The 18701-nt window shown below is 38.2% G+C and overlaps 1 protein-coding gene across 7 annotated transcripts in view; it reads right to left on the bottom strand.

Moving 5' to 3' along the window:
- Positions 1 to 18701, bottom strand: part of KLHL32 (kelch like family member 32) — a 252577-nt gene that overhangs the window by 43730 nt on the left and 190146 nt on the right. For all 7 annotated transcript variants that reach the window (XM_059401086.1, XM_059401087.1, XM_059401089.1 and 4 more), the window contains one exon: positions 217 to 275. In XM_059401086.1, coding sequence (XP_059257069.1) covers positions 217 to 275 — 59 coding nt within the window. Of the gene's footprint in view, positions 1 to 216; positions 276 to 18701 lie in introns of those variants that run through there.

Raw genomic sequence — 18701 nt, 5'->3', positions numbered from 1 at the left:
AGCATCGTGTATCGCATAAAACTAAAGGAGCTGAAATTTTGTGAGGGAAAAAAAAAAGGCAACCAAAAGGCAGTTTATCCAGATGCTTCCTTTTCTCTACACAAGTTGAAGGTGCATGCGTATGTACAGACTTGGCATTTCAACTACTAATTACTGTGGAAATCTTCTAAAATTCATTTTAATTAAGGTAATGAGTTTTTTTTATATGATTCTTACCTGGTTAGGTTCATACACCATTAGTCTGTTCTGATACTGTGCTGTGTTAGTTACCCCACCTGTAACGGATTAACATGTGTTAGAGCTTTCATGAATACGAAATAAGATATTCCAACATAAGAATGAGATACAATTAAAGGAAAATTAGCTACTGCTGAGGATCTGTTTGTATACCCTCGTGGTGAACCCATGACATAATTAAGAAGCTTATTGTTGAAGCAGTTTCATTTTCAAGAAACATTTCTGAAGCAATCCAGTTGAGAGCAAGCAACAAGTATGCTGAGATTACCAAGAGGCCCCAGTTCTGGCAAGCCGCTCTGCATGGCCAGAATGAGGGGCAAAGAATGGCAGGGAGTGGGAATGAACATCACACATAGACAAATCTCCACACAATGTATGCCTGCGACAGAATTATACGGGAAATTCCTGTCCTTAGCTAAACTGGCAATTTTTACAGCTCTAACCTTCTGTACGCCAACACAGTGATATCTTGATATCTCTTCGGAGAAACCACATCTAAGAAAAGACATGACTTATCCAAAGAAATCTAGAGCCAGAGCTGTCCAAAAGAATATAACAAGAGCCCCCAATGTGAGTCACATATGCGATTTAAAATTTTCCAGTAGCCACATGAAACACTAAAAAGAAACAGTGAAAGTAAACTCAATATAGATTTTATTTAACAAATATTATCATTTCTATGCGTAGTTAATAGAAAAATTCTGGAGCTACTTTATATTCTTTTTTTCATATGGTCTCCAAAATCCAATGTCTGTTTGACACAGCCCATCTCAATCCAGATTAGCCACATTTCAAGTGCCTGATAAGCCACATGAGACAAAGGGTGACCATATCCGACAGCACTGCATGTACTCCGTGTCATCAACTCTTCCAAAGCCTCCTGACAATTGCTTAGATCCAAAGTCTCAAGACCTTCTGCTTAATCAAGAACCACTAAAATATCATTACAATTCTAAAAAAGTTTTCCTATCTGTCCTCATACTTAGTTTCACGTTTGTGGTGTACACTGAGCCCTGTAAAACCCAGAAATCACTGAGGATGTTTCACTCTTTAATTTTTACCATCAGATGGGAGAACTAAAAAACACATTAAAAAAAAGCTCTATAAGAAAATAACACTAGGAGATAGTAAATGTTAGGTAATAAAATAAACAAGAATACGAGAGCAAACCTACTACCTCCCCCCAAAATCTCTTAAGAAATAGTATCTAATGCTCGTTTAAAATGAGTTAACGTTTATTGGTCCATATGTACAATGGAGTACTGTGCCTCCATCAGAAAGGATGAATACTCAACTTTTGTATCAACATGGATGGGACTGGAAGAGATTATGCTGAGTGAAATAAGCCAAGCAGAGAGAGTCAATTATCATATGGTTTCACTTACTTGTGGAGCATAAGGAATAACACGGAGGACATTAGGAGAAGGAAAGGAAAAGTGAATTGGGGGAAATCAGAGGGGGAGATGAAACATGAGAGACTGTGGACTCTGAGAAACAAACTGAGGGTTTGGCGGGGGAGGGAGAGGAGGGGCGTCTGGAGGTGGGTGTTAAGGGGGGCACGTATTGCATGGAGCACTGGGTGTGATGCATGAACAATCTTGGAACACTGAAAAAATAAAATTAAATTTAAAAAATAAAAATAAAATGAGTAACATTTTAGTAAGTATCACAAAGAAGCAGCCAATTTTACAATGAAGATCTAAAACTGAGTCAGACCAAAGGTGTTTCCTGTTGAAATTGTTTGAATTCAAAAAGTATGTACTGTTACAATAATGACCAAAACAGCTGTAACGTTTTTCTCAGTTTGACTAAACTTTAATAGCCCTCTCTCTGTCTTCTTGGCCTCTGACATCCCTTTTCTTGCACTTTAGAAAATCTGTAAATTCTTTCTCTGCTTCCTTGAGATAGAAATCATTTAAGAAGCTTTACTCAGTTTTACAACCTGAGAATAACTTCCTCAAAGCCCCAGGAACCATCCCATTGAAACGGAATCATCATGGAAGATAATCACTCTGTCTCCCAGTCTCTCTGAAGAAAGGGAGGAGCCTCACTTTTCTGGGCGCCAATCAACAAATACACATGGTCTAATCACAGAGAAAAACAGTTACAAAATCAGGGGTAACTGAATGTGCTCAATACATCACACTGATCAACCTTTACCCCAAAACTCCTTCAGTACTTTTCTCACTGAGAAAAGCTCAGTGTTTGAAAACCCTCCTGCCTCTTCTTCAGCACAATTCATTTCAGACTGCATTCTGGTCTCCCTCCCCTATTGCAATAGCCTTGAACAAAGTCTTCCTTATCTGCTTAACTTTGTCCCATATAATTTTTGCTTTGACAGTTCCAGTACTTTGGATCGGTCACCACCATCAACTCCGGTGGCCAGGAATCACGTCAACGAGAATCCAGAGGATTTGTGCACAGTCCTTAACTGAGCCGAATAATCAATCAATACCAATGGCTACATAAAGGGAAGGGAACCTGTCCAGGCCAATCATTACTCTCTCATGCAATCACAATAAGGAGATTATTTCTTTCATATAATTGACTATGGCTTTTATTAACTGGAGGGCTTTTTTTTTTTTAATTCTCTCTGAAGCCTGCAACTACTTTTAAGCTCAATGAAAGCTTTATCTGCAGAGTAAATCCACAAAGAACAGAGAGAAATGAGCTTCCTGCCCTCAAAGAAAGTCTTCTCTGCATTTCCTATTGAATGTCTCATTTTAAAATAAAATAAAAGGAAAAGAAAATACACTTAAGCAAGCTGAGGTTGAAATGCCTACATAGAGTCAAAATGTATGTCCAAATAAACACAGAGCTATGTTTGCTTTTTCCTCCCAACCTTCCTTTTCTTTTATCTGATTAAAAACTGAATGTCCAATCATTCTTTCTCAGCATAACTACACAAGAATAATCAAATCTATTGAGACCACACAAGTCTTCAGGGTGAAAATGATTGCCAAGTGCTTTTGATCTGGGCCATAAGCACCAGATGAATGTCCAGCTTGCCTATAATCATTTCTCCAAATGAGAGAGAGCAGAAGGTCAATCTCCCACCCATTGCTTCAAAACTTCGACAGTTTCTCTCCTTGTTTTAGAAAGATGGGACAGAATTAATATCTACTGCAGTAAACTATCTGTTTATAACCTATTTGAAAATATTTACACCACTATACGTATCAGACTCTGCCCATTATAGATTAAATGTACAACCAATGGATTCAAATATAGCTATTACATCCTCTCTCCTAGGCAGGGCATACAATTTATCTTCATGCTCTTCAGAATTATTATTTGCTCTCTTCTACAGATGCATTCATAATAGTTAGCTCCCCCCACTCCCAAATCTGCAGGCCGTAATTAGATTTCTTACCCTTACATACAAATTTTCACTCCCATGACAATGTTTAGAAATGAGACACTAGGTTACTAGGTGGAAGAAAAAATAAAAATCCGAGTTAGTTATTTGGTTGATTACTTCTGGAATGTTAAACCACAGGAGGTGCCTAAAAATCCTAGCACTGTAACTTCTACCAAGTCAGGACTGCAAGGGAAAACCCTTGAAATTGCTTCTATTGCTTTCCCCCTTTGAAATAATTTACAAACGATCATATTAATAAAAACCTTTTGTTCTCAGCACAAAAAAATAAATTTTAAAGAAAGCATCCAAGTTGGCGGCCCCGGTTTCTTTCGCAGTGTTATTTGCCAAGCTTTATCATTACATTCTCTTCACATAACACTCTTCACTTTTAGATTAATCTGCGGAAATGAGATGCTAAGGATTTGCATACAGATTTGACTATACAAAAATAGATATGGAATTAATAACAGTCTCTATATGTTTTAATTTCTCCTAGACTGGAGTACCCTTGCCTGCAGCAGTATTCCTGGCTTTGAAAGTCATCAAGCTGATTTGCCTGCTCTGGGTTATGATGCCACATGCTGCTATACTGTCCCCTGCAATCAGAGCGCTTGCGAAGATAGAGTCGATGCCTCCCTCGATCGAGTACATTTTACAGATTGGCAGTTTTGATCTCCCTCCCCCACCCCAGGGGGGGATAATCTGCATCTTAACAGCTTTCTATAGATACATTTGTCATTAAGTATGCCATCTCGTATCAGCATCCCTTTTTAAAGCCAAGTTTTCCAGAACTTTGAAGTGCCACGGTAGAAGTTAAGACTTTTCAGCCAAAATTGAAAATGAACAACCCTGTCTTACACTTTTTCCCCCCCGTCTTCTACTTTTGAACTGTGACTTTAAGATATGCTGCAGGTTCCCCCAAAGTCAAATAAGTCTTTAAAAGCTGCCAGAAGGAATGAAAAGTTACCACCGTGCTACCAGCGATGAGAAATGCGTTCTATCATCGAGACGAGAGCAAAGCATTTTTCTGAAGCTTCCCTGTTCAGCTTTTCACTAAACGTGGTGACAAATGGATGACTGCGTATGGGAGAAAGGATGACAGGTGACTGCCAAGCAAGTGACTTCTGTCTCCACGACTGGAGTTCACTGACTCCCAAACTCACTGTGCTCACAAGCAACGACTGGTCAAGGCTGACAAGGTGTACATAATAGTGTTTAGGAAAACAGCTCTCAATCTACATTGGTCAGGGTAGGTCAAGTCTGGTGGCTCTGCAATTTTTTTTTAATTTTTTTTTTTTTTTGAGGATAGAAAATACATCTGTTGATGGACCGTCCTATACTACACTCTTTAGTGGAAGCCTGTGTACGTAATACAGCACTAGGACCCTTACAAGGACGGAGCAGGATGCAAAGAACCAAACATGTCCATGCTCTCTGGGAAGACACTCTGGAACTCTGCCAGCCAATTCAGGATTGTGGAAAACTACCTCAAGTTCTCAGCTCTCCTGGAAGCCTGCCGTGGTCAGCTGTACACTAGGCTAGGGGGCAAGCTTCAGGACAGGCTGTGGCATCACCCCACACAGGCTCCTTTATGACTCTCATCTCAAGGGAGCACTTAACACAGGCCAGCTGAAACTCCTCATACACAAACTGGAGATGACAACATCTCTCTCACAAGTTTTATATAACCCAGAATGCGGAGCATTGCAAGTGACCCACAGAGGAAGTTTACTATAGTGCTGTAGTAATTTATTTATAGAAACTTCTTATCATTGCCATAAAAAGTATAAATGAGCATGTAGGAAATATTTTTAAAAAATAACAAATATAATGAAGTATAGAATTTTGAATTAATAAATGAATTTTGTAGTCTGAAATAGATTTATTTTTTTCTAATAACTAGAATGACCAGCTGGTTTATAAGGTATCAAAGACTTTTTCCTTTAATAGTTTAAAGCTTCTCCTCCATAAGTATGCTTTAATTCTCAAAACGAGAAAACTACACACTAATTATATAATTATCAAAAGAATGACTGGCATTAGGTGTGAGTTCACATTAGTCATTTTTTAAATAAAGCCAAACTTGTGACTAATCCTTAAAAAAAGGGACACCATGGGAATATTTATAATAAATAAAACTTATAATAAAAAACTTTTATTATCTATTTTTACACATTAGACTGTCCATATTTTTAGTGTTTATAACACTACATAAACCATCAAAGCCAAGAATGTATCTACTGAATTAGCATCTTGAATAGGAGCATACTTAATCCATGCATTAAATTAAAACTACTACCCATATTATTTCTGTCACACTTGAGATACCCACACAAATGGATGGGTAATTAATAGACTCAAAATCCGTAAAGAAATTCTCAAATTTACAAAATACCTACAAATAAAGGATGATGCACTTGAAAATATAAATTTATAAATTATATTTATGTCACCTAGAGTGAACAGATACAAACTTGCGATGCAAAACATGTAAAGAATGGGCCATGTGTTATTTAAAATAGGTGCAACGACAAATGAAGACAAAATCCACCACAATGCAAGTGGCATCTGCCCTTTAAAATCTCAGAAAAATTCTCTGTCCCATTCCTCATTCTACAGAAAGATGAAATCCTGCCTCCAAAGATTTCTGCAGGTTCCAAGCAAGGTTAAGTTCTCAAGGTCACCTCTACCTGTCTCTAGTGTCCTGGTTTGCTCTGTTCTTGTTGGGTCTTTTCTCTCCCTCCTGTCATCAACCAAATTCTTCAGCGATTGCCCACTTCCATGATTCAGCTTTAACCTTCTCTCCTCTTGAGAACAAAGGAAAATGACCTATGTCCCATACTCTTAGGTAAAGCAATTCAGCTCCCACCTTATTCTACCTCTTTTTAGATCCATCTGGTCAGACACAAACAATCACCTAAACAAAGGCTGTTCTCTCCACAAAAAGGAAAACGTTACATGGCTCAAATCTGTGCCCTGAGAAAAGTGGTCAGTTAAACAACTAGAGAAAATCAAGTGATCGTGGATCTAAACAAGTCTCCAGGTACGATAATCTACGATCATCCTTAAGTATATCGTTGACTTTCAGTCACGTCATTTGGGAACTCTTTTCACAGTGTTAAACAGCTGCTTTTGAGACATTCGTTGGAGTGATAACTGCATTGTACGTTTTTGCGGGGAAAGCATGGTTTTCAAAAACCAGAGACATAGAGATCAAATTCCAACTCTGTCAAATACCAGCTGTGGGATCTATGAACATCATTTAACACCTTTACACCTCATCTCGTGAGCAGAAATGTGAGGGTAAACCAAGTGCAGCTTCTTCAGAGTAAAGGGAAGTCCGTTTAGGGTGAAACCTTTGTTGATTATTTTGGAAAATATAGGTGATCTTATTGCTTTCTTCACACCATTTAGCTCTTTCTTGTTTGATTTTTATTTATTTATTCACTCTTTCAGTCACCTGGCTCTTCTAAAAGCATTATAGAAGGGGTCATTTCTGTTTGGCTTCATCTCAGGACACTACCGTACTGGTTTTGTTTTAATCTTTTTCCAGATGGAAAATAGTGAAGGCTGGGGCCAACGTAAAAAGAAAGGAGCAAAAAGTAACCGCTGAAGACAGCTGGTTGTGAGAATGTAAAGCAATAATGAAGATTTTGTTCTTATGGGGTACAAACTGGGCCACCAGAGTTTTGCCGTTTCCAACCTTAGTATGAGCTCCGACACTTAATTTTTAAAAAACGTGTCGGTTCCCTCTGCTTTCTCTCAGAGGCTTCTTTCTTCCCCCGGGCTACCTCCCTCAGACTGTCTGCCTAGTCCCGACATAGCACAACCTCAACAGACGACTTTGTCTCTCACTTGATTCCATGGATAAGGAACCTCGTCAGGTCCCTGACCCTCATCTGGGAGCTTACCTAAGTCCACATCTAGCATTGTCTCCTGCCCTCCAGGCTTAGCACTTGATGGATCCCCCTTCTCCTGTCCAAGACTAAACTCCTCTCCAAATACCTCCTGCCTGTTTGAACCCCTATGCCTATTGTCATTATGGTATCCCATGGACTTCGCTCCATTCCTGGTACCTAGGAGGATGCTTTCAGCTTTTACTAACCGAAGAATGCCCCAAACCCTTCACCTTCAGTTTTGTTCTCTTCTTTCCCTTATCTACCAATTTGCTTAATGAACTTGCATTCTTTTAAAAAGTTCCCTCTTTTAACAGTGGGCTGGCTTTCCTCCTTTAGCTACTCTCTCTTCTCTCAGCCAAACTTCCACCTTTTTCTTTCCTTCCTACTCTCCTTTTTTTCTTTCTAAACCCCAAATGCTATTTGTTAATTTACAATGAAAAAATATGGTTGTGAGATGGGTTGAAATATGTGTGTTCCTAGAAACAGCACATCCCTTCCCAAGAGGCAAAGCATAATAATCAGAAAGCTGTCTGGGAAGCTCGGATTCAGGAAGATAAGTTTAGATGGTATCTTGGTATTTCTGGTCTATACATGCACTTTCGACTTCCTCACTTTTCTTTCACACCCTAAACCACTGCATTCTTGCTTTTACTTTCTTCTACTCCCCTATAGCTACTTTCACTGAAGTTACCAATGGGTTCCTGATCGAAAGTTGCAGAGAAAATAAATATTCTGGACCTTAAGGTCCCAGCAGTACTGGACACCTCTCAGCAAGCCCTTTCCTTTTCACTTTTAATTTCCTTTAACACTCCTCCTCTAACCTTGACCATCCCACATTCTCATGCTCCTTCACCAGAACCCTCCTCTTCACCCTACTTGCTAATAGTTCCTCCCAACCTTCTGCGCTGGCCCCTTTCCAGCCCACCTCTTGACCATCTGACTCCTCCCGCTCTTCGCTGCCTCATCTCCTCTCAGCTGACTTGCTGCAAGACCCTCCTTGCTGTTATTTGCTCTGAAAAAAAAAAAGAAAGAAAGAAAAGAAGAAAAGGTCTTGTCTCTGAGTCTGAGGGCCATGGGTTTTGAGGAAGTTCTACCCAGTGAGGGGTGGCTGAGAAGGACGGATACAGCTGAGGTGGGAGCGAAGGGGCGGGGTGGAAGGATGTTCCTATAAAGCAGACAGGGCTTGGGGAGCTGAGTAGATCTCACATCAAGCCCTCCTGTCAACTGGCCTCTTCCCACAGGGTTCAGCTGCCCAGGAACAGGCACAAACAAAATAGACCATGGGGTTTGTCCAAGAGTGAGTGCTTCCTAGAGGGCAGGAGAATTATGGAAATGACTAGACCATGAAGCCCACTCATGAGGACAAGGAGGGGTTAATGAGGACATGGGAAGCAGCCAGTGGACCTAAGACCAAATTAAGATGTGCTATGAACCTCTGTGAAACCCACATGAAGTACTCCTTGCTTTGCACTATGGTCTCTGGGGAAGACTTTGACCATCACATGTATTACACTGGATACTGTAATCATCTGTTGAAGAGTCTGTTCCCTCTACTACACTGTGAGTCCCAGTCCAGGATATGTGTCTTACTCTTCTTTGTCACTCCACACTAGCCTGGAAGAGGACTAAGGAAGGTTAGGAAACTTGCTCAGCACCTCCCAGGTGGTGAGAAGTGGATCAAGTTTCACATGCTCTGTGACCTCAGGGTACCACAAGCCAGCCTTCACTGAACCCTCTGTTATTTATCAATGTTTTGTATGTAATTTTTTAGATGTAAGTAAAATAATATTCACCAAGATAGAGAAAAGCTAAAACTACGGCATTTACAAAATGTTTATGAAATTTTGCATTGTTCTAATTTTAATGAATATTGGAAAAGCCAAAGTCCCTCTAGTAGGTTTGAATAAATTAAAATCATTTAAAATGGGGCAATGCGAGCTTCATATAAATTTAACCAAGATGAAAATAAACGTATCTTCTAGGGAGTTAAAGAAGCTTTAACAAATGTTCTTTCATTAATGAAATATCTGAAAAGTTCTTTGATTGTCAGCTCCTAGAGGGTAGGAAGTGTATTTGCTGAATTAATCGTTAATCTATGAACCAGCACAAGACTTAGTAAGGAAGTAGCATTCACCAAGAGAATCAAGAAAACACTAAATACTGCTTTTGAATAAATGTAGTACCATTTGTCTTATTTCTATACTTTTAAAAGCACTAATTTTTTGGTTCAGATTCCCATTATCTTGGCAACATTTGATGAAAATGAAAAGGTAAGTTGTTCTGCAAGATGAGTTCAGGATTAATTTTCACTCACAAAAAGAGATAGATTTTTTTTAGTAGTTCACAAACAATATCTCACAATGGAGAGCATAACTTTTAAAGCACAACTGCAGGATATTTAATGCTTCTTTTGCTTCAGTATTGTGAATTTCAAGTAGAAATGATGTGGAGCATTTGTGAATTGGGTCACAGTGTCAAATGTTACAGGATCCTGTAAAATCTGACTATCTCTAACATCTTAAATTAAATGCTAATGGGCATATCCATACAGCCTATCTTCTGAATTCATCTCTGCTTGTCTCATTTTAAAAACCATGGACAGGTTTCAAGGTGTCCTGACCCCAAAATGGACAGAGAAAAGGGAGGGAGTATGCAGAGGCAGTGAACATGCTAGAAATATTGAACCTCTAAAGAAACATTCATTTTGTGTTTTATGGAACAGAAATAAGATCCTAAAATCCACATTCTAAAATCCTTACTTCCTTCACCTCAGGCAAAGCTTTCAAACTACCAGAAGTATGCTTGCAAACTACCCAATCCCCCATCAATTAAATTGGAAATACTTGATTATTTGGTAAAGGATAAGGAATAGCCTCAAATATTTTTATTTGCAAAAACAAAGCTGGGTAATGCTTCTAAATCAGTGATAGGGTGACATATAACTGCCTTGTTTTTTTAAGGGGGCCATTAGCAAACCTAGTACCCCTCCCTATCCATGGTTAGATTCACAATTGATTTATTATAAGCTGGTCCTGAGGAAAGAGGCAGACGACAGAAGGTATTAGAAATGTCACTGGTGATTTCCTTTTCTTTCCAATTAAAGTTATTGTACTGTACACAGGGAAGTGAATTTTTCATCTCAAGTACACAGTAGGGAGAAACAAACCTGAGAAAATTGTGATTGTTTTCATTAAGTATGGTTAACACAGGCAGCATACATTAGTGCAGAGGAAGAACAAAGAAAATGTATTTCCTTTCACAGTGGGGGAAAAACAAAGTGATAGAGCAATAAGATCTATAATAAGTTGATACATTTAATAACACAGAAAAGGAAACATACAGACCCATATTGAAAGAGAAATCAGCTTGATACTAGGATGATAGATCTAGCCAGTCTAGGATAAGCTTCTGTGGTTTTCTAAGGTCTCACCAAAGAAGAGGTAAAGTAGTTATATCTTTAAGAATATGTAAGGAAACTGCAGCATTTTTTAAGAGCTAGTTTTATAACCAAGAAAATAGGAAATATTTATTAAAATATGTGTGAGAAAGTCATATTAAATTTAGGAATGCATTAACAACATATGAAAACTAAATGAATCAATGGAAGGAATGTAAGGTGGAAGAAAATATGAATTACATTGATTTCATTAATCCATCATTGTTTTGTTGTCCAAGTCAAGCACAGACCTATTCCTTCTATTAGCCAAGGCTTATTTATACCCAAGTTTGAAATTTCTTCAGCAAAGCCTACAAGACACAGTCCTGGTGGTTATTTTCTTTGTATTTTCTGTAATATTGAAATATATACTTAAAGATAAATGAAGTTTTTATCTAAATATAGCTACATATACTAATACTCACACTTATATCTAATGTTTATTTGGTATATAAGACCAGCAATTTATTGGAGCCATCTCATTTATCCTCTTCCTTAATCCAATTCTTAACTTCATTCATTAATTATGGAGCACTTAAATCCTAACATGAGCTACATTTCTTCAATGAAAATCAATGAATTGCCAATAATTGAGGCATTATCCCAAGAAGCCAAGACTATAGCTGTCTCCTTGGTTATTGAGGACAGCAGAAGGAAAAATGGACAGAATACAAATGAATTTAATTTAAATGCAAGGGAGAATTTTGTTAGACCAGATGTTAAACAACTAGAGAAGATTATTGAAGAAAGCTGAGAAGTCTTCAAGATTTACTTAAAGGTGATTGCTTCTCCCACTTATATCAATGGATAAATCATCCAGGCAGAAAATCAATAAGGTAACTATGTCTTCCAATGACACATTAGACCAGATGGACTTAACAGATATATACAAAACATTCCAACTCAAAACAGCAGAATATAAATTCTTCTCACGTGCACATGGAACATTCTCCAAGAGGGAGAATGTCTTGTTTTGTTAGGCAACAAAACAAGTCTTGATAAATTTAAAAAGATTAAAACCATATCAAGCACCTTTTCTGACCATTAAGATACAAAACTAGAAATCAATTAGAAGAAGAAAAAAATGGAAAAATCAACGTGTTATTAAATGAACAAAAAATGGGCCAATGAAGAAATAAAAGAGAAAATGAAATAACACACAGAGACTAATGAAAATGAAAACACAATGGTTGAAAATCTTTGGGACACAGCAAAAGCAGATCTAAGAGGGAAGTTCACAGTGATACAGGCATACCTCAAGTAACAAAAAAATTTCAAACAACCTAACCTTACACCTAAACGAACTATAAATATAAGAACAAACAAAGCCCAAGGTCAGTAGAAAGAAGAAGACAATAAAGCTCAGAAAGAAAGTAACTGAAACAGTGAATAAAAAACAACAACAACAACAACAAAAAAACGAAAAGATCAGTGGAACCAAGAGATGGTTCTAAAAAATAAACAAAACTGATAAACCTTTAGATTGACAACTCATCAAGAATAGAAGAGGACTCAAATAAATAAAATTAGAAATAAAGATGGAGAAGTAACACCAAACATCACCAAAATACAAAGAATTGCAAAAAACAACTATGAAAAATTTTAAGATTGTATATATTTGAGAACAAGAGAGTGTGAGCAGTGGGTGTGGCAGGGTTTAGGGAAAGTAAGAGGGAAAGAATCCCAAACAGACTCTCTACTGAGTGTGGAGCCTAACACAGAGCTCAATCTCAAAATCCTGAGATCATGACCTGAGCCAAAACCAAGAGCTGGAAGCTTAACCAACTGAGCCACCCAGGCGCTCCCATCTATGAAAAAATTTATGTCCACAAATTGAACAGCCTAGAAAAAACAGATAAATTCTTGAAAACATATAATCTTCCAAAACTGAATCCAGGAAGAAATAGAAAATCCAAACAGACAAGTTACTAGTAAAGAAAGTGAATTTGTCATCAAAAACTCCCAACAAATAAAAATCTAGGACCAGACAGCTTCACAGGTGAATTCTACCAAACATTTAAGGAAGAGTTAATCTATTCTTTTCAAACTATTAAAAAAAAAATAGAAGAGGAAGTGAAGCTTCCAAATTCATTCTGAGAGGCCAACATCCCCCAAAATCAGATGAAAATGGTACAAAAAAATAAAACTACAGGCCAATATCCCTGATGAACATGGATGTAAAATTTCTCAATAAAAAATGAGCAAATTAAAATCTAAGAATACATTGGGATCATTCATCATAATCAAGTGGGATTTATTCCTAGGGTGTAAGGACAGTTCAAAATCCACAAATCAATCAACATGAAACATCACATTAACAGAACAAAAAATAAAAACTGTATGATCAGGACTTCTGAAGAAGATGGCAGAGTAGGAGGAACCTAAGCTCAGCTTGTCTTGCAGATACAACTAGATAACAACCACCTCAGTGTAAAAAACACAAATATGATCCAAAAGTGACAGAACAGACTCTCCACAGCTAAATGTAGATGAGAGGCTACATCAAAGAGGGTAGGAAGGACAGAGATGCAGTCAAGAGCTAAATGGATCTATGGGACTCTCAATGGAAGGGAGGGACTGCTCAGCCCACAGAGGAGAAGGAAAAGACTCTCACGACAGGAAGCCTACACAGGGAAGATGAATCCCATAACATTTGGTACTGAAAAGCAGAGGGGACAAAATTCACAAGGTCTTATAACCAGAAGGATTTAAAGCCTGGAACTTTAAAAAAATCAGCAGGCTTGTGGGCTGGAAGGGTGAGAGGAAACTAATTCCCCACCTTTAAAGAGAGCACAGTAAACAGTCCCACATAGATACAGCAAAGCAGCAGCAGTTTGGAAAACACCTGGTGCATACAGGAGGCAATTTGTTTGTTAATCTCAGAGTGTATGCTGGAGGGACAAGGATTATTGGGAGACTTTTCCAGGAGGAAAATAGCTGGTGGGCACCATTTCCCTCCCTCACCCTAGTCTAGATACAGGGACACCAGCTGGGACCAGCACAGTGCCAACACTCTCCATCTAACTTGCTAAAAGCACCCATCCATGTTGTCCTGTGGACACACCCACCAGCCAGGCCTCAGCTCCAGATTCCCTCCAACAGCGGAACCACACAAACCTTGCCAACACCCCTTGACCTGCCCCAAATGCTTCTGTGGGTCCACCTCCTCCATCTCAGCCTGCTCACTGGAGGCAACTGCAAGTCTCCTCCTACCAACACACACCTTGCTGGCACCACGCACCACATCCCCAAAGTCTCCTACAGTTCAGTAATACTACATCTCTAGCAAATACCTGGTCTGACTCAACATAATTCAAGGTGACCCCACACTGGCTCACTAACAATGCAAGAACCAAACCCTGACCACAACAGGCAAAGAGAGCCATTGCAGATGACTGGACAAAAGGCAAATTCAGCTGAACCACAACAGCAGAGCACACACTACACACATTCAAGATACCCCTAAAGTGCCAGGTTCTGGTGAAGAGGGACATTGCACTGTAGAGCACTACAGGACCTGTTCTTCATAAGGCCATTACTTTAAACAACAACAGATGTAGCTGACTTTCCTAAGACATAGAAACAGACACACAGAGTTACACAATATGAGGAGACAGAAGAAAATGTACAAAACAAAGAACAGGACAAAATCAGAGCAAAAGACATAAACAAAACAGAGATAAGTAATATTCCTGAGAGAATTTAAAGTAATGGTGATAAAGACACTCACTCCACTAGAGGAAAAAAAGACCCTTGACAAAGAGATAGAAAACACTAAAAAGAACACATCAGAGATATAGGACTTGATAACAAAATTAAATGTATACTAGGTGGAATAAATACACTAGAGGAAGCAGAAGAACAGATCAGTGACCTAAAGGACTGAGTAATGGAAAGCAATCAAGCTGAACAGGAAAGGAAAATAATAATAAAAAAATGAAAATAGACTTAGGGAACTAAGACATTATAAAGCATAATAACATTTAAATTTTAGGGATCCTAGGAGAAAAGGTAGAAAAAGGAGCAGAGAATTTATTTGAAGAAATAATAGCTGAAAACTTCCCAAATCTGGGGGTAGAAACAGAAATTCAGATCTAAGAGCCACAGAGAACCCCCAACAAATTCAACCCAAGGAAGTACATACCAATACACATAATAATTAAAATGGCAAAAAGTAGTGATAAGCAGGGAATTTTAAAAGCAGCAAGAGAGAAGAAAACAGTTACATACAAGGAAAACCCAATGGTCTATCCCTGATTTTTCAGGACAAACTTTACAGGTCAGAAGGGAGTGGCATGATATATTCAGAGTGCTGATGAGGAAAAAAACCCTAAAGGCAAGAATATTCTATCCAGCAAATCTATCATTCAGAACAGAAGGAGAGATAAAGAGTTTCCCAGATAAACAAAAGTTAAGGGAACTCACAACTACTAAACCAGCCCTCCAGAAATGTTAAAGAGGACTTTGCGGTGTGGGGGGAAAGAAAGAGCATAAGTAGGAATAAGAAAAGCAGAAACACCAAAGTAGTAAAATTAAGTACAACTATAAAAATGAGTTGGGGGAGGGGGTGCCTGGGTGGCTTATCCATTAAGCCTCTGACCTTTGATTTCAACTCAGATCATGATCTCAGGGTCCTGGAATCAAGTCCCACATCAGGCTCCCCAATCAGCAAGGAATCTACTTGTCTCCCTTTTCCACTGCCCCTCCCCCTCACGTGAATGCACTCTCTCTCAAATAAGTAAATAATCTTTAATAAAAGTCAGTCAAAGTGGGGCACCTGGGTAGCACAGTTGGTTAAGTGTCTGACTCTTGGTTTTGGCTCAGGTCTGATCTTAGGATCCTGAGATCAAGCTCCAGCCATGCTCAGGTCCCCACTTGATGTGGAGTCTGCTTCACATTCTCTCTCTGTCTGCCCCCCTGCTCATTCTCTCTGTTTCTCTCTTTAAAGCAAATAAATAAATCTTTTAAAATAATCAGTTGAGGTATTCACAGAATAAAAAGATGTAAAGTATGACACCATATACATACCTCAGATGTAGAGGGGGCAGTAAAAAAATACATTCAAACTTAAGTGACCATCAAATTAATATAGACTTCCTGTATGCATGTTATATATACATGTGTGGGTAACCGCAAATTAAAAACCAGTGAGAGTTAACGAAAAAACAAAGAGAAAGGAATCCAAGTATATCACTAAAGAGTCAACAAACCATGAGAAAAGAGAGCAAGAGAAGATAGGAATAGAGAGGAACTATAAGCACAATCATAAAACAAGTAATAAAATGGCAGTAAGTACATGCCTATCAATTATTACTTTGAATGTAAGTGCACTAAACACTCTCATCAAAAGACATCCAGTGACAGAATGGATAAAAAAGGAAGACCCATCAATATGCAGCCTACAAGAGACTCATTTCAGACTTAAAGACACATGCAGATGGAAAGTAAAGGGATGGAAAAAAATTTATCATGAAAATAGAGGAAAGAAAGAAAGCCAGGGTAATAATACTTTTTTTTAAAAGATTTTATTTATTTGACAGAGAGAGAGAAATCGCAAGTAGGCCGAGAGGCAGGCAGAGAGAGGGGGGAATTAGGTTCCCTGATGAGCAGAGAGCCCGAAGAGGGGCTCAATCCCAGGACCCTGGATCATGACCTGAGCCAAAGGCAGAGGCTTAACCCACTGAGGCACCCAGGTGCCCCAGGATAGTAATATTTATATCAAACAAAATAGACCTTCAAAAAAGACTGTAGGGGCGCCTGGGCGGCTCAGTGGGTTAAAGCCTCTGCCTTTGGCTCAGGTCATGATCCCAGGGTCCTGGGATCGAGCCCTGCATCAGGCTCTCTGCTCAGCAGGGAGCCTGCTTCCTCATCTCTCTCTGTCTACTTGTGGTCTCTGTCCATCAAATAAATAAATAAAATCTTAAAAAAAAAAAAGACTGTACATGACAAGAGACAAAGAAGTACGCTATATAATCATAAAAAAAGCAATTCAACAAGAAGTTATAACAATTGTAAATATTTATGCACCCGAGAGGGAAGCACCTAAATACATAAAACACCTAATAACAAAACATAAAGGAAGTAATCAATAGTAATACAAAATAGTAGGGGACTTTGTAGTAATATAAAATAGTAAGCCCCACACTAACATCAATGGATAGATCATCCAAACATAAAATCAACAAGGAAACAGTGGCTTTGAATGACACATTGGACCAGATGGATCTAACAGATACATTCAGAACATTCCATCATAAAACAGCAGAGTACACATTTTTTTCTAGTGCATATGGGACATCCTCTATAACAGATTACACATTAGGCCACAGAAATGTCTCAACAAATTCAAAAAGACTGAAGTCATGCCATGCATCTTTTCTGATCCCAATGCTATAAAATCAAAAATTAATCACAAGAAAAAATATCTGAAAAGAACAAAAATACATGGAGGATAAATAACATGATGCTAAACAATGAATGGGTCACCTAAGACATCCAAGAGGCAATCAAGAAATACTTGGAGATAAATGAAAATTATAACACAATGGTCTAAATTCTTTGGGATACAGCCAAAGCTGTTCTAAGAGGGACATTTATAGCAATACAGACCTACCCCAAGAAGCAAGGAAAATCTCAAATAAGCCACCTAGGTTTATACCTAAAGGAGCAAGAAAAGGATGACTTAAAAAAAACAATAACCAGTAGAAAGAAGGAAATAACACTGCCTAGAGCAATAGGGACTAAAAACAAAACAAGACAAACAACAACAACCCAAAATAGAACAGACCAGTGAAACCAGGAGCTGGTTCTTTGTAATGATCAAACCTTTAGACAGATTCATCAAAAAGAAAAAGAGAGTGAGAGAGAGAGAGAGGACTCAAATCTAAAAATGAAAGAGGAAAAGTCACAACCAACAATATAGAAATACAAAGGATTATAAGAGAGTATTATGAAAAATTATACGCTGACAAATTGAACAACCTAGAAGAACAGGATAAATTCTTAGAACCATATAACTTCCCAAAACTGAATCAGGAAGAAAGAGAATATTTGAACAAATGTATTACCAGCAGTGAAATTAAATCAGTAATCTGAAAACTCCCAAAAACAGAAGTCCAGACCAGACAGTTGCACAGGTGAATTCTACCAAACATTTAAAGAAGAATTAATACCTATTCTTCTCAAATTAGTCCCAAAAATAGAAGAGGAAGGGAAGTTTCCAAATTCATTCTATGAGGTCACTGTTAGCCTGACACCAAAACCACATAAGGACACCATGAACAAAAGAGAACTACAGGGCAGTATCTCTGATGAAACACAGATGCAAAAATCCTCAACAAAAGATTATCAAACCAAGTCCAACAATACAGTTAAAAAAAAAAAATCCACCACGATCAAGTGGGATTTATTCCTGGGATGCAAAAGTGGTTCAATAGTCACATCTAGCAACATGATACATCTCATCCACAAGAAAAAGAATTAAATCCATACGATCATTTCAGTGGACACAGAAGAAACATTTAACAAAGTATATCATATTCATAATAAAAAACACTAAACAAAGTAGGATTAGGTGGAACATATCTCAGCATAATAAAGGTTCATATATGACAAACCTACAGCTAACATCATACTTAGAGGGGGAAAAAAAAAACCACAGAGCTTTTCCTCTAAGTTAAGGAATAAGACAATGTCCACTGTCACTACTTTCATTCAGCATAGCACTGGAAATCCTAGCCATAGCAACCAGACCAGGGCGGGGGCGAGG

The sequence above is a fragment of the Mustela nigripes genome, chromosome 5 (genome assembly GCF_022355385.1).
Source record: "Mustela nigripes isolate SB6536 chromosome 5, MUSNIG.SB6536, whole genome shotgun sequence".
NCBI classification, from domain to species: domain Eukaryota; kingdom Metazoa; phylum Chordata; class Mammalia; order Carnivora; family Mustelidae; genus Mustela; species Mustela nigripes.
Note: the sequence above shows the minus strand (reverse complement) of the source record. Positions and strands in the feature narration are given on the sequence as shown.